Source organism: Globicephala melas, chromosome 2 (assembly GCF_963455315.2).
Source record: "Globicephala melas chromosome 2, mGloMel1.2, whole genome shotgun sequence".
NCBI classification, from domain to species: domain Eukaryota; kingdom Metazoa; phylum Chordata; class Mammalia; order Artiodactyla; family Delphinidae; genus Globicephala; species Globicephala melas.
In genome coordinates, this window is record NC_083315.2 from 13,722,121 (window position 1) to 13,738,610 (window position 16,490).

The 16,490-nt window shown below is 46.7% G+C and overlaps 1 protein-coding gene across 1 annotated transcript; it reads left to right on the forward strand.

Annotated features, from left to right (window-relative positions):
- Positions 1-4,170: 4,170 nt before the first annotated feature.
- Positions 4,171-7,718, forward strand: SKIDA1 (SKI/DACH domain containing 1). The gene is made up of 2 exons (XM_030837125.2): positions 4,171-4,224; positions 4,696-7,718. Exon 2 carries the CDS (start codon positions 4,806-4,808, stop codon positions 7,560-7,562), a length of 2,757 nt encoding a protein of 918 aa, XP_030692985.1. The 5' UTR covers positions 4,171-4,224; positions 4,696-4,805; the 3' UTR covers positions 7,563-7,718.
- The last annotated feature ends 8,772 nt before the right edge of the window (positions 7,719-16,490 follow it).

Consider the following 16,490-nt stretch of genomic DNA (forward strand, 5'->3'; position numbering starts at 1 on the left):
TGACATAAATTTAGGTAAGGAACTGTTGACTCTCACACAAGATTTTATTGTCCTATATCCTCAATTAATTCAGCCATATAAGACTTTAAATTATTATTATTTTAGACTTTGTTATGTTGTAAGTATTATAGTTACTTTTGGCTAACAGTACAAGGGACTTCTTTTATTCTTCTAACCAGTATACTTACATTGTTGAGGCCTTTGTGATGTTCCTTAGTCTTTTCTGTCTGAATTCATTTTGAACAAAATGTGCCAGCAATCACTAAAACAAATGTATATGGTGAAGAGTTAGGTGATGGTGGTGGGGTTGGGAGGGGGGGCGATCCTCATTTAAATTATGTATGTATGGGTGAAGGCTGGGAAGGGAAAGGATTATTTTAATGCTCTTCAGTACTTTAATTATATGACATTGTAGTGTAGAAATGCAAAAGTACTCTTAGGTTTTCCTTCAGGTTTTCAAAAGAACTTTCCCCATTAGTAAACTACTTCTGCAAATTGCTATTGCATTTCCCAGCTAACCATTTAAAAGACTGTAAATGCCGTGTGCATTACTTCGCTCCAGAGGAAAGAGGTCAGACTGAATTGCAATGGTATTTAAACATAAAATACAGTGAAAATAAATCAAAATAGAACATTTGAAGATAAATGTAGCACATCAGCGCAGGATAAGTAAAGACAAATATGTTCATGTTTTCATAGCCCATCACTTTAAAAACTGAAAGTGCTGATTTTTTACAATAAATGCAGAAGTAAGTGGACATTTATGTATTTCTGTCTGTATTTGCCACAGAGGATTTTCCTCTAGCAAGCAGCTTTGTTTTCAAAGCTAAAACACTTTTTATGATAGTGTGTAGGTTATGCATTCCTCACTGACTAAATAATCGTATTTAATTAACAAACTCAATGCATATCATATATATGCCTAAATTCTCAGTTAAGTAATCCCCTGGACCCTCAGAGATGGATAGACACATAAATGTTAATTTGGGCGTATCCACCCACGTAGGTATATGTGTTTGAGAAACATAGAAGTTGATATATCCTTTCTTAAAAAAGAATTTGAATACAGTCCATCATCTGAATTGGGTTCATCTTTGATTGTAGAAGCGGCTGACATGGTCAACATATTTATCAAAGAAACCCCCTGGCTTTTGAAGAATAGTACTTTATACATCTGGATCTGCACATCCAGGCAAAGTAAGTAAATTATTGCATAACTTTAAGCATAATTGATAACAGACACCTTTAATTTTTCATCCCCATTCTTTTGGCCAGCTTTCACATTAATAATCTAAGCCATAAATGTTGGTAGCTATTGATCGAAATCCCCTGTGTGCATGCAAATCCATCTTAAAGTCCCCTGCCTTTCATGTGTGAGCGCTCAGGGGCCTCTGCTAGATCTTTTTATCGGGATCGACCCCCAATGTGCCTGGAGAAGACCCCGGATATACAACGTGTCCTGATGGCCACAAGAAAGCTGTCTGTCACACTCTGTGTGTGTGTGTGTGTGTGAAGGCGCGAGCGCGCGCGCGCGCGCGCGCTCACGCCTTCACACACACACACACACACACACACACACACACACACACCCCGATGGGGAAGTTAAAGGAACAAAAGAATGTATTAGACAAGAAGAAATATGTGTAATAGGAGTATTAAAAATGTATAAGTGTGAAGGTACCTGAGTGCACATACAAAGATATTCGCATAAATTGTATACATAGACCCACTTCCCAAATCTTTTGGCCTTTATTTTTCTCCATTTGACCCAACAGATTGTAACTTTAGTTTAAAAAATACTATTGTTAGTTTTAAAAACCACCCATATTGCCAGTATTTTAAAGGTGGAAGGGGAGGAAGGAGAGGAAAAGGTGATTTTGAAATGGTTACTAAGTCATGTTGCCTTGTGCAGGAGGAATAGGAGTGTGTGTGTGTGTGTGTGTGTGTGTGTGTGTGTGTGTAAATCTAAATAGGAATTGAGAACAACTAGAACTACCTGGCCAAAAAAAAAAAAAAAAAAAAAAAAGAATGCTCTAGCCAACCTTTTGTAATGTCTTCTCAGAGGCTTTTTTTGAGTTTACTATTTCTTGGCTGTTTGACTCTTTGGTGGAAATCTTAAAGCTGGGGGAGGGGAATTGGACGGGGTGGGGTGGGAGGGAGAGGGCTGGCAGTATATAAGTGCATCAGGAGGAATTTTAAAACGACCTTATTGTCGCTTGTAGTAGACTCTGGTCATTATACTTTTAAAAAAACACCAGCATCTGCTTTTCCTGGAAACTTTGCTTTCTGCTTAAACCTTTACCATTTTGCCTCCTGCGAAAGTGAAAGAGAAAAACGCGGTGTGATAGATCCAGATGCAAAAGAAAGCCAACTCGGTGGATGGTATTAGCTGTGACGAGGCATTGTTCATTGCTGCCTCTCGGTTACGTTTAAAGCCTGAAATATCACGAGATCCATTCAATGATCCTTCTCTCATTCAAGGGACAAAAATGTAATTTGCTGTAGCTCTGATTTCTTGGATGGAAATGCTAGCCTTAGATTTCAAAGGCAAGAACTAGACATCGCGGTTTGTACACACATTGATTAAGTTGAAGAGCGGCGATTACATCTGTGCTGAGTGCAACAGTAGTCCAGGGCTGACTTTTCAAATCCCAACCTCTGAGTTACAGACTCTCTTAAATAGGCTTCCTTAATTTCCGGATGCACTTCTTGAAATTTCCAATTCTCTTCAAAATTCCTGGGAAATTACAAGGAAGATGAGGGTGGGGGTGGGGAACTATGGCCGAGATTTCATTTCATGCAAACTACCTTTTTGTATGTCTGATTCCTCGGTTTTTAATCTCTTTCTCTCTCTCTCTCTCTGTCTCTCTGTCTCTCTCTCTTTGAGCCATACCTGCTTGTGCTAGCCAGACCAGAGCAGGGGAAGCTGGAACTTTTGAATGTGAAGGAAGAAATTATTGTACATTTTTTTTCTTGCAGGCTCAGAAATATCCGTTTATTCTTTTAAGCACACGGATGTGTCTATTTTTGGAAGAACAAGGAAACATATAAATGCCTGAGTTGCATTTATGCTGTAGTTCCAAACACCGAACAGTTAAGAAGATTTTGCTGAATTTTGCAAAGCAGCCAACAAACCGCCTTGGGATCGTGGTAATGCGACTGGGAAGACCTTTGCTCTCATTTGGCAATATTTTGGATATCCTTGAAAATGACACCAAAATATACTTTAATTTGACTAAGAAGAGGTTAAACAATATTGATATTCATCCAAAGTGATTTTTTTTTTAAAGCAGATGCTTGGCTTTCATGGAGAAAAATTTGGGAGTTGTGGAAGATTCATTTAAACTACCAACCAAGAGCATCACAGATCACTGAAATAGTCTGCATCGTACATCAACACTTTCTTTTCATCGTTATTACCTAAAACCTATGGAAGCACCTTGGGCGTTTTACATTTTCTTTTCTTTGCTACAGAAGCAATCTGCTCCATGGAATTCTGACCTGTCGTGAACAGGACCCTGGCTAAGGCTGTGCTGGGGACTCTAGGACCATCCCGCCTCCAATCCAGCCTGGTTAATTGTGAAAAGTGTACACATTTCTGGCTTATCTATGCTTTGTTATGGGTCTGACGTGAAACTACCTCCTCCCCACCCCACCCCCCAGCAGAGAACCAAAATCCAGTTGAATTGTTACAGTGTTTCGGAGCTGGAGCCTTGAACTGCTTCCTTGGTCAAATAACTTTGTTTCTGGTTGTAAAAAGGCATTTTAGGACGGGGGGGGGGGGAAACAAGGATAATCGAGAGAAATTCAAAACGTAAGTCTGTACTGGGGTGGTTCACCGCGCGGATTTAACTTTGGAGCTCCCAGCCGGGCTCCTTGCCCCACTCCCATAAGGGAAATACCAGGCTATTCTGCACGTTTTCACTTAAGCTCCATTTTCCAAAGGACAAGGGGGTGGGGTATATGTATTTAGGCTTGATAATGTTTTAAAACTGCTTTTCTTTGAAATGATAATAGCTATAGCGGTAAAATGCAAATAAAGCAAAAATAGGCAATATTCCTTTAAAGGCGAATATACAGGGCTTTTTTTTTTTTTTAAAGCGTACACACACTGCTTCTGATGAAGTCTGTGAGTCAGCCTGTTTCTGAGCTCCGATAGTTTAATGGAAAGATTTATATACCGACTGTATTATTTACTTTGGGAGGGGAGGTGGCAGTATAAGGGTATGCTAATTAGTGGGAGATTTTGGGGGGAAGGGGTGGAATATCAATTTTTATTGCATCACCTGTCAGGAGTGTCCAATCAGCGCTGGCTTTAGGGGAATTAATTGATGAAGGTGTCTCCGGACGAGCTCACTTCACTCTGTCATTTTATTTGTAGCTAAAGCAGCGGCGGGAATAGCAGCTGCATTTCTTTTCTCTTTCTCCCTTCACATTCCATTATCATAGTGCTCCAATGGAGAAGGAAGGAATAGAGGGGCCCAGGTACTGATCTGCATCGGGGACTTAGACCAACACACTGGCAGATCAGAAACCGGATGGTTTTTTCCCTCTTTTTTAAAAAAACGAAAACCAAAAAAAAAGCAAGAATCAAGTCAGTGTAATTTCATAGTTTTTTTTTTCCCCCCAATAATTTCGCCTAGAGTTTGGCACTCCCTTCGCCGGGAATAACAGTCTTTGTTATTTTATTAGCAGGATGCCTTGAGACACACGCAGCATCTGGTGGAGGATTAACATACATACATGTGTATGTATGCGTCACGTATATATTTACTGCAAATGGTGGGGATCGTTTAGTGCCCGAGATGGGAGACCTGAAGTCAGGTTTTGAAGAGGTGGATGGCGTGAGGCTCGGCTACCTCATCATTAAAGGAAAGCAAATGTTTGCCCTCTCCCAAGTCTTCACGGATCTGCTGAAAAACATCCCGAGGACGACCGTGCACAAGCGCATGGATCATCTGAAAGTGAAAAAGCACCACTGCGATCTGGAGGAGTTGCGGAAACTCAAGGCAATCAACAGCATCGCCTTCCACGCCGCCAAATGCACTCTCATCTCCCGGGAAGACGTGGAAGCGCTCTACACCTCCTGCAAAACCGAGCGCGTCCTCAAGACCAAGCGCAGGAGGGTCGGCCGGGCCCTGGCCACAAAGGCGCCGCCGCCAGAGCGCGCCGCCGCCGCCGCCGCCGCCGCCAGCCCCCGCCCGGGTTTTTGGAAGGACAAGCACCAACTTTGGCGGGGCCTGAGTGGAGCCGCGCGGCCCCTGCCAATCAGCGCGCAGTCCCCGCGCCCGGGCGCCGCCGTCGTGCGCCCAGCCGCCCATCTACCTCAGATTTTTAGCAAATATCCGGGCTCGCACTACCCGGAAATCGTGCGCTCGCCTTGCAAACCCCCTCTAAACTATGAAACTGCCCCGCTCCAGGGAAACTACGTCGCTTTCCACTCGGACCCTACTTATTTTCGGAGCCTGCTGTGCAGCAAGCACCCGGCTGCCGCCGCCGCCGCCGCCGCAGCCGCCGCGGCCGCGGCCGCCGCCGCCGCCGCCGCCGCCGCCGCCTACTACCAGGCGTCGGCGGCCGGGCCCCAACCCAAGGCGGCGGCGAGCGCCGGAGGCCCCGTGAGCCTGACCTACCGGTGCAAGCGCAAGCGCGGGGGCGCCAAAGACTGCCTGCTGGAGCCCCACGCCGGCGCCCGCCGCCTGCTTCTGCTGCCCAGGTCCTACAAAGCCAAGGCGGCGGCCGCGGCGGCGGCCGCGGCGGCGGCGGCGGCCGCCGGGGCCAGTTGCCTGGAGAGGTTTCATCTGGTTAACAGCTTCTGCCCGCCTCCCCACCACCACCACCACCACCACCACCATCACCACCACCACCATCACCACCACCACCACAGGGCCCAGCAGCCGCAGCCGAATCACCACCCCCCTCATCACCACCGGCCGCAGCCCCATCTGGGCAGCTTTCCCGAGAGTTGCAGCAGCGACTCCGAGTCCAGCTCCTACTCGGACCATGCAGCCAACGACTCAGATTTTGGCTCCAGTTTGTCTAGCTCCAGCAACTCTGTGTCCTCCGAGGAAGAGGAGGAGGAGGGAGAGGAGGAGGAGGAGGAAGAGGAGGAGGACGAGGAGGAGGGGGGCAGTGGGGCCTCGGATTCCAGTGAAGTCAGCTCGGAGGAGGAGGACTCGTCCACGGAGTCGGACTCCAGCTCCGGCTCCAGCCAAGTGTCAGTGCAGAGCATCCGTTTCAGGCGCACCAGCTTCTGCAAGCCTCCCAGCGTGCAGGCGCAGGCCAACTTCTTGTACCATCTGGCCTCCGCCGCCGCTGCAACCAAACCCGCTGCTTTCGAGGATGCCGGCAGACTTCCCGACCTCAAGAGTAGTGTCAAAGCGGAGTCGCCCGAGGAGTGGAATCTGCAGAGCTGGGCCCCCAAAGCGTCTCCGGTGTACTGCCCGGCCAGCCTGGGGAGTTGTTTCACAGAGATAAGGAACGATAGGGTATCTGAGATTACATTCCCACACTCTGAAATTCCCAGTACTGTAAAGAGAACTGAGCTGACAATTAACTGCCTGGCGGAGGGGGCCTCTTCACCTAGCCCAAAGACAAACAATGCATTTCCACAACAAAGAATACTCCGAGAGGCTAGGAAATGCCTACAAGCAACTCCTACTACATACTGTGCAGATAACAACACAATAGCTGCTAGGTTCTTAAGTAATGATTCTTCGGGAGTGGCAGCAAATTCAGAAAAAGATTCCAAAATCCCTCATTGCACTGAATTTGCTACGGATTTGCCCTCTTCGCCAACTGATCCCGAGGTGGATGCAGCAGCAGCAGCAACTAAAGCCGAGAATCCCTGCACTGACACAGGCGACAAGACATTGCCATTTCTGCACAATATTAAAATCAAAGTAGAAGACAGTAGTGCTAATGAAGAATATGAACCTGACCTTATTACAAATAAGCTAAAGTGCGAGTGCAATGATACAAAGGGTGAGTTTTACAGTGTGACTGAAAGTAAAGAGGAGGACGCCTTGTTAACCACAGCCAAGGAAGGTTTTGCCTGCCCTGAAAAAGAAGCTCCTTCCTTAAGTCCACTGGCTCAGAGTCAGGGCCTTTCATGCACTTTAGGTTCTCCACAACCTGAGGATGGGGAATATAAATTTGGTGCCAGGGTGAGAAAAAATTACCGGACACTAGTACTGGGAAAGCGACCTGTACTTCAGACACCTCCAGTCAAACCAAATCTGAAATCAGCTAGAAGTCCTCGTCCTACAGGTAAAACTGAGACACATGAAGGAACACTGGATGATTTTACAGTTATAAACAGACGCAAAAAGGTAGCCAGCAATGTAGCATCAGCAGTGAAAAGGCCATTTAATTTCATGGCAAATTTTCCTTGTCCACCATCACTCATTATTGGGAAGGATGGGGATTTGTGGCCAGCGTATTCCTTAAACACCACTAAGGATTCCCAACCTCCTCACAAGGCCCATCCTATATGGAAATGGCAGCTGGGCGGTTCTGCAATACCTCTTCCACCTAGTCACAAATTCAGGAAATTTAATTCATAAAAGTGTTTTGGAAGATATTTTCTTGAACCATATTCCCTTCCTTTTGTTGTAAACTGCACAGGATGGTTTGTACAAGTCCATTAATGTGTTACACCCCTTTTGGAGTCCTGGTTTATCGCATTTTGAAGACAGAAATCGGATTACTTTTTTTTCCATTGCGGGTTTTTTTTTTTTTGGAGTAGGGTGGGGGCGGGGTGGGAGAAGGGTTGGTTTACATTCCACAGACTATACTTCAGGCTAAAGACTCAAGTAAAACTCAGTTATTACGGTAGAGCTGGAACACTTTACTGTTTCAATGCTAATAATGCACCTGGTACCTCAATTCAACTGCTACAAATAAATGTCAAAAGGTTGAATAATAAATATTACAATGAGCCATTAAGTTTATGCACTAGATTTCAGACCTGAAAGTGTAACTGTTAATTCAGTGAAAGTTTGTTAGGTTACATGGTTACACAGTGAGGTAGCAAGAAAGCCCAAAGTGTTCTCTACTGGAGCTCTTGTTTGTGGGGTATCTTTTTCTCCCCTCATTTCCTCTCCAAGAGTCATTGCACTTATTTTTTTTTTGAGTGGAAATATTGGGGAGTCCTGATTGAATGCTGGTAAAAGCTGCCTCATATATACTGAGTAAAGTAAATATAATATTGTCTTTTCTTTTTTCTTTTTGTAAAGGGTGTGATTTTACTTTTACAGGCACTCCTTGCGATTGGAAAATTCCTTTTTTGTGTTCTCACCCAAAATTTTAAATTAGGTGACTCTTACTACTGTCCTGCTTACCTTGTGGTCTGAACATGACTCCTCAAACTTGCAAAACAATGAAAATATTTCTCTTAATAGCAGAATATGTTATGGTCTCTTTATAGTGACAAAGCAGTAAAAGCGACCGAGAAAAGTAAAATGGGTCAGAAGTATAAGAATACCCCAAATGAAAAATAACAGTTAGTTCAGGGCTTTTTGGTACCAGAACTCAGGCACTTGGATTTTATTACCTTTTACTTTCTCTCCATCTCTCTAAACTTCTATTTTCAGACCATCCTGTGTATAGAGCAGGAGAGTTTCTACTGCAAGTGACAATCAGAGGTGACTATCTATATTTGCACTTAAAATCAAAGTAGTTCAACATGCAAATGGTTAGGGTCTAGCCCTTGGTAAGGGCCATGCTGGTGTACTATGTTGTGATGATGGAAGCAGTAAATCAAAATTATGGAAATTTGCACTGTTGAAAAGCATGCTTTAGCTTTATTTTCAATTAAAAACACTGTTTAAAATTCCTGGTTCCATACATTTCTACTTATTCCAGATTGGAGAACAGTTAACAGGAATGAATGGTTTTGTTGACATTTTCACTTGTAATGTTTTTGCCTGAAAGAAATGCATTTATTGGGTGTAATGTTTTGTTGTAACACCATGTGATGAGGCCAGTCAGGTTCTGTGCAAAACACTGGTGGATTTCTTCCTAAATAACAACAAAACTTTACACACTTGTTACAAATCAATTGCAAAAAGTTTCAGGTTTAAGAAAGTGAAGCAGAGATCACTTGCTATTTTGATGAAAGTTAAACCTAATAATTTTGGGTCCACCTCCCCTAGTCTGACAAATTATATATCTCAGATCTTTGCCATCTTAAACCTAAGAAGTTGCATATATAGAACATAAATCAGAAAACAAAACATCAATGAAATGTTTACTGTGTGAATTTAAGTCACTATTTCTCATGGAAATTCAGTTTTTTTTCTTAACCTTTTAATTCCTATTCCCTTTGAAATTTTCCTTTTGTCTATAAATGTTTCAGATAGATCTGGATGGTCTCAGCCCTAATTGTTGTATATGCTCTGTGGTTTTACTCTTATTGTAAAGGACAGAGTCTGAGAGTACCTGCATCCAAATACATTTGGATGGAGTAAACAGATGCTTTGAACTGCCTCCCTTCCTTTCCTTCTTGAATGTTGCCAGATGTAGGTTCAATGGATCTTTTTTTTTTTTATTGGGATGATAGATATGGTCAAAGCAAAAATTGGGGGATGTTATCCTTGAATTCATGTTTGTGTAATTTCAAAGACCGGTACAAGTTATAGTTAAAGCTCCAGAAAGCTGAACCATTGGCTTCTCAGTCAGTTCCTTCCTCTTTGGAAGGCAATACAGAATTTGGGTGCAGTGAGTTGTCCTGCAAAATCAATCTGTAAAAAGTGTGACATACACACACTGGAAGTCTGTGATTTCTACTCTTTAATTACTGCTAAGTCAAGAAAGTTCAAAGTATGACTACTACATTTAGACTAGTACTTTTCTTGTTGGCTATGGAATCATTGTGCCTAAATTACAAATTGAGAATATATTTGAAGCTTACAGATCTTGGGTGTGGGAGGACTGCGAGATGGAATAAGCACAATTTAAAACAAATATATCCTATGGAATTTTTGACATAAAATATTGGCCTCCAGCTTTGACACTTGGTCTCCAGCCCTCAGAGAATCAATAGTTTCAGTTTATAGGAACTGAAGAATGAGCAGCATGGAGGCCGAGGCATTCCAGAGTGATACCATCAAAAGGAAAGAAATGAAATAGTCAACACAAATTTCACCCCACAGTACTACCACAAGACAGCCAACCACAGCAAAACCTGAGTTGGGGCTTCTGTTAGGAAAGTGTACCAAACAGTATTCAGTAACTTGTAAATTCAAGGTATTCTTTCAATTTCTGGGAGCCCCTTAGCTGTTTTCCTATTCTGCTGTATTCTTAGTGCAGTTTACTTCATTTTGGTTGGTTTATGATTAATGACAGTATCTAGATTTTCTAAGATGTTATAAATGTCCCATTTGTTCAAAAAGTTAAGCCTTATTGAGAGAAAAACAAAAGTTACCTCCATTGATAGACTGCATTTTTACATTTAAATGCTTTCAGGTGAGAGAATTTTTTTTAAAAGGCACTATATGGTTCCAGGGTCACCGATTTCTGTGTCTAAAGCTCAGCACTTATAGGTGTAAGAAAAATGCAGGAAAGGGCTCTTTTTCTGACTTTTTTGTGGAAACAAGTTATTTTTGGTCTCCTGTAAAAGTAGTTTCCTGGTAAGACTGTGAAATGAAGATTTAATTATTTTTTTAAGAGATGTGTGTACTCTGTCTTCCACAGTCAGGTTATCTGCCTTTTTTAGCAAATGCAGCTTGCTCTTTCTCAACTATTTACTTTTTAAAGTGGGTATTCTTTTGTACTGGCTTACTTGATTACAGTGGAGTATACTCAATAATGGTTGTTTATTTTAAAATCAACAACAAGGAGCCACCACTAAACAGCAATAACATAAACTAGATGGGCTGGTGTGTGGACTTTTATCTTATCCATGTCTGGGTGACTTTCAATGGTCTAGAAATTCCTCAAAGTTCCAGTCACTAGAATTGGAAGTTTCTGCTGATATGAGAATGCTAGTTTTGTGTGCATGCAGGAGGAGATGTAGACTAATTCCTCAAAAGCATTTTTTTTCTTTCAAAGAGAACAAAAATCCTCTATGGTAAAACAAAAACAAAAACACAACCATTAAAAAAATAATAAAGTATTAGCATCTACAAAAGACAGAAAATGTGGTGAGTTTTGCTTCACCTTGAAAATACTTCCTGCTGAAAAGAACGTGAAAAAGGGAGCTCCTAGAGTCAAACTGGCGTGGCGGGGGGAGCGGGGATTTAAAGGCTCCCCCATCAACTAACCTCAGGAAACTGGCAAGGAGGAACAGGGCTTCCACCTTAGGGAGTCCTCCGGGTCACCCGGGCCTTCGCCACGATTTTCCCCTTCCCTGTAAGGAAGCGCTATTTTTAATGCTAGCTTTGGTTTTGGTTTGCTCCCGAGGCCAGAGGGCATTTTGCAAACTAGCTTGGGGGTGGGGACATAGGGCAGATCTAGGAGGTGGGGGAGGGCTGCATCTTACCTGTTTGGCCCTCGTTTGCTGGAAAAAAAAAGGAGGGGGGCCCAGCTATCATTCTTTGCCCATGCCCTAGGCCCCCGCTCCTCTCTCGCTCCTTTTCAAACTGTGGCGGCCTCACAAGCTCCTACTTTAAAAGGCCTGAGATGTTTTGCATGAAGCCCTCACAATAGGGGTTGAGGGAATTGACAGTTTCAAAAACAAGGCGTTCAGTCCTTTCCAGCTGCCGGGCCCGCTCTCTCGCACCAACTCCTCGTCCCTCTCTGCTGGGGGCGTCCTCGGGAGCGGGCCGCCTCCCCCGCCCCGCCAGCCCGCGTTCCGGCCGCCCCACCCCGCCCCCAGGCTGTGTTTGTAAACAGGGGTCAGTGTCCAGGGGCTGCTGGCGCGGGGTTGGGGACTGGCAGGCTTGGGGGTGGGGGGGAAGGCAGGGGACAACCGAGCGGGCTGAAGACCGGCCCGGGAGCCGAGGGGGCGTCAGGGTCCCTTTTTCCCCGCCTGCCCCGGCCACCGCGCTGACCCAGGGCAGCTCCCGGCTCTCAGGCCTGGGCCACTGCCACCACCAGAAAGATGTGCAAATGCCGCCATTTTGCACGGTGGCAAACAAATTTCTTTGTGACTTTTTTTCCCGCCCAGCTCTTGCTCTCCTCGGAATGAACCAACCCGCTCCCCGGGCGGAAAGGCCCGTACCCCCGTGCACACGGCCCCCAGCGCCTTTCGTGCGGCCTCACTGCCCGGCGACCTCGTGGCCGGGCCCACCCGGAGCAGGGCAGGGGCGCCGGGGCGCGCGGCCGGCCTGGCCTTCTCCCCGGGGACGGCCCTCGGGGGCTGGACCGCCTTCCGTCCCTAGGCGCTCCTTTTGTGTGGCCCGGAGTCATCTCCCACCCCCGCGCACGCACACGCCGCCTGGCCATTTCTCACCTTCTCGCCCAGGCCTGAGCTCTCTTCCCCAGGCAAATGGGGCCCAGCTTTTCGCCTTGGGCGGAGGGCTGGCCAATGCCTCCAACTGAGTGTGCGGAACGCAAGTGGCAAAGAGATGGGGCTTCACTCGGGCTGCCGGCGGGGCTGCGAACGCCCCCTGGGAAGTGGCCCAAGAGCCCAGACCGGGAGTCGGGGGAGGGCGCGGGCGCGCAGGCGAGGCCCGGCGGAACCCCCCAAGTCGGGGAAACGCGATGCGGCCAGGCCTACTTCCTTTGGCGCCGTGGTTCCTGTCCCTTGGAACCGCTCAGTGCATCTGAAAGTGGAATGATGACCTGGAGACGGGAAACGTGAGACAGTGACCTGGAAAACCAGCCTGGGTTGGGGAGGTTGGAGCGCAGCAATGCAAACAAAGCTGCTTCGAGAGGAAGAGGGGAAACAGAGGTGCACCGCAGACAGGTCACAGGAAAGTGCAACAAGCTTGTTTTCCCGGGTGTTTAAAATGCAGCCCCAGTTGTAAAGTGTGTGAAATTACGCACTGGTCTCTTAAAGAGTGCCTAATTTATAGTAAATAGCAAGGTCTTTGTAAATGGCTTTATTATGTTGTTTCTTGTTAATTGTTGAGAAAATCCCCATTGTTGAGTGTGAAAGGCTTTATGAGCTAACCTGGTCCTGGCGCAATCAGAGGGCAGTAAATGGCCGCTCGGCCTCCGAGGCCCAGGGCGGAAGCGGACTCCGGCCGGGAGCGCCACGGCGACCCCTGGAGACGCTGCGGGACCTGGAAAGAAAGTGGCGAGGGGGTCCGGGCTTTCGTGGATGAGAAGGCGTGTTTTGAACTCGCGAGCCCACGAGAGTAGCTTGCTGAGTGCTGCGAGGAGAACCGGGCGGGCCAGGGCGACCCAGGCGGCGAGGCCGCGGGCGGGCGCAGGAGACCCGGCGCCCCTCTCCGGTCACAGCCTGGACCGCAGGCCGCCGGCCCCGGACGCGGGCTCGAGTCGCGCTGCGGGGGGGTGGGGGGTGGGGGGTGGGTGGAACTGGTTCTTGGGCTTTGTCTCCAGTTCTCCGGCCGCGTGGAGCGCGGGATCGGGCCGGTTCGGCCACGCCTGCCGAACGCCCAAAAATGCAGGGCCGGGGACTGGAGAGGCTACAGGCAGAGAAGGTCCCTGAAGGAGGGCTCCAGACCCCTGCCTGAGCCAGCTCGTCTTTTGTTTAAAGCTTTCTTTCTCCTTTTCTCTCTCCCTCTTTCTTCCTTTCTCTGTCACGCGCGATCTCTCTCTCCTTTTCTCCCTCTCCGTCTCCTTTAGGAACCTGAACTGGACACAGAAGACAGGAGAAATAAGAGGAACCGTTTGTGTGTGTGTGTGTGTGTGTGTGTGTGTGTTTAAACAAGGGAAAGGATTTATTCTTTATTTTAAGATAAGATATTCCCATCTCCTTTTCCCATCTCCTCCAGTTCTCTTTCCAGCCAGTTGGGACCCGGGAAGGGTATGGGCTAAACCAGGCAGGCGCTGGGTTCATTTGATCAACTTGGAGGCGAATATCCCGCCGGGCCCTGCAGGCCTGGAGTGGGCGGGCGGAGAGCGCCTCCCTGGGCTCGGCCCCGCGGCCTTTCCAGGACTTAAGACCCGGTGGGTCGGGGGGAAAAGCAGCAGCAGCCTCTCCGCAGCCTCTGAGCTCTGAACGTGCAGCTCAAGGGAAGGGAATTTCTTCGAGAGAGCCGGCACTGGGGGGTGGAAAACCCTGGGTTAGGTGGACGTAAGGGCTTGGACATTAGCGAATGCAAATCACAAGGAAATGTTAATTCCAGTCAGAAAAACCTATATTCAGCTATCTATCTTCCCTTCTAAGATGGCCCTCTGCTTGCGCACTCTCGCTCTCTCACCAAATTAGCTATTACGCGAAATCCCCTTGGGTTTAAAGCACTTGTTTCGCGGATTCGCGTACAACCCATATTAACTATGCACTTTCTGCTATTCCTCTTGTGACTGTCCCTGCCTCTTCCTTCTTTGCGAAGAGTATGATGAATTTTATTTTAGCCCAATCGATGCGTGCAAATACTGGGATAACACAGCCCATACTCCTGCGATGGAGGCTGTTTTCAAAATTGAGTTTAGGGATCAATATTAAGTCGAAATGCTCCAAATTGCACGAATTCACCAAATTCAAGCCTTGCGCTCCCAAGCCCCTTTCCTGATTAACGCACTCGTGGGCAGTTAACTGCGGTTCCACCGTTCCTGCTTCTCAAAACAGGATGTTTTCATCATGTGTCTTTGGCTTTCCCTAAAGATCACTCCAGTTTGTTTAGAAAAACAGGATCCCAAAACGTGTGGAGTTAAACCTCCGTCAGTGGCTTCCATGGGGGAACTGCTGACTGCCATTCCTTTTCTTTCTCTACCTTGAACCTAACCCTGTCCTGGGCCACTACTTGACTCCCACGACTTCTTCCCCCAGAGCCGAGCTATTCGGGCTGTAGCACAGCAAGCTCCCTATTCTTTGGTGGCTGCAGCCAAGGCTTCAGGACAGACTTGTGCCTAACTGGGGGAAGGGCACTGGTTGTCCCCTTGCAGGGGACATTAAGGCCAGAGAGGTGGAGGGAGAGAGGTTTCAAAAGGGAATTAGGAGAGCCTGCTGCCTGCAGGTGTGTGTGTGTGTGTGTGTGTGTGTGTGTGTGTGTGTCCATGTAGTCTGAAAAGAACAGCTACAAGGGAAACAGGCCAAGTACCTGAGATGCTAGGGTATTCCCGATTCCTTAGCTCCTGCTACCTGGATCTTCCTTCAGTTGGGAGGACTGGAGCAAGACAGGAAGAGGTGGAAAGTGGCAGGCAGCCTAGAGGCTCTCCAGTAAGATCCAGTTATTCATCGAATCAGTGCCATCAGTATGTTTGTGTTTGACCCTCTTGGATGGAAGAGGCTTAGCAGTCAATACACTTAGACCCTAAAATGTCGCCAGTCTAGCGGAGAACAACTGCTCATGGGTCTGCAAGGCCCTCCTCAGCCAGGATGCTCAGAAGGAAGGGAGGGAAACGGAGGGGAAACCATCTGAGTGGCTGCCTGCCCTCTTCCCCAAGCCATCAACACAAACAAGCAGACAAACAAACTCAATTTTCCTGGAGTCTGGGCTGTTGGGCAAGCGCATGTGGGGCATGGAAGGGTTGGAATATAATTCCCATTGTTAATGCTTGCCCTCTTTAAGATCAGTTTAAGTTAGCTCCGGGAACAACACAATACTTATGATAAGTGATGAGCAGTAGCAAGGAAAAGCAGTAAGGAAGAGAGAGACTGCACCAAGCTTAGGCAGAAGCCCTCCCTCCTTCCTGTGAAAGTTAGACATGACGCAAATATGTAAGAGATCTTGAGGCTACAACTTGGTCAGGAGGCAAGAGTTTCAGTCTGAAATGACTGGAAAGGACCTAAATTCTTGGATCTCCCAGGAATAAAGGCGCATTTTACGTTCATTCTCCCTTGCGTTTCTCTAGATTTCTCTTTTTCCCTCCCTTTCAAAATGAATACCCTCATTGTCAGTGGTGCAAATGTGCAAGATTAGTTTTCTTCCTCTACATTGAATCCAAATGTGCAAACCAGGGGATGGTTAAGCTTTCAAATGCCTGGTTATTAGATCCACTCAAAGTAAAAACCTGCATGCTATAGTAGAAATTGCCATAGCCAGTTTTTGTTTTCTTTTTCCTTTATCATCACTTTTTTATCTTCTACCTTCTCAGCTTGTCCTCTTCTTCCCCTCCCCCTACCTAACCCTGCACCCAAGAGAAGACATCATGGGGGAATACCAACAGTTAGCAACATTTTCTCCAGAGGTGGAAAGAGAGTAAAATCTGGACTTAAAACAATGCTGATAGAGGCGGTGTGGGAGCCTGCGGTGACCCTGAGCTTCCTTGCTGGGGTGAGGGGCCAGAGCTTCCCAGCCTCTTGTCCTGCATGTGCTGAGCTATTCCGGTTAGGCTATAAAAAACAGCGTGGAGGAGGGTTCAACTCCATAAACACCCAGCTATGGTTCTAACATGGAGTACATTGCCAGATGCAAATGCAAAGAGATACTTTTAATTTTGTTCCACGTGTTATACATCATGTGGCAAAGTGGTCTTCA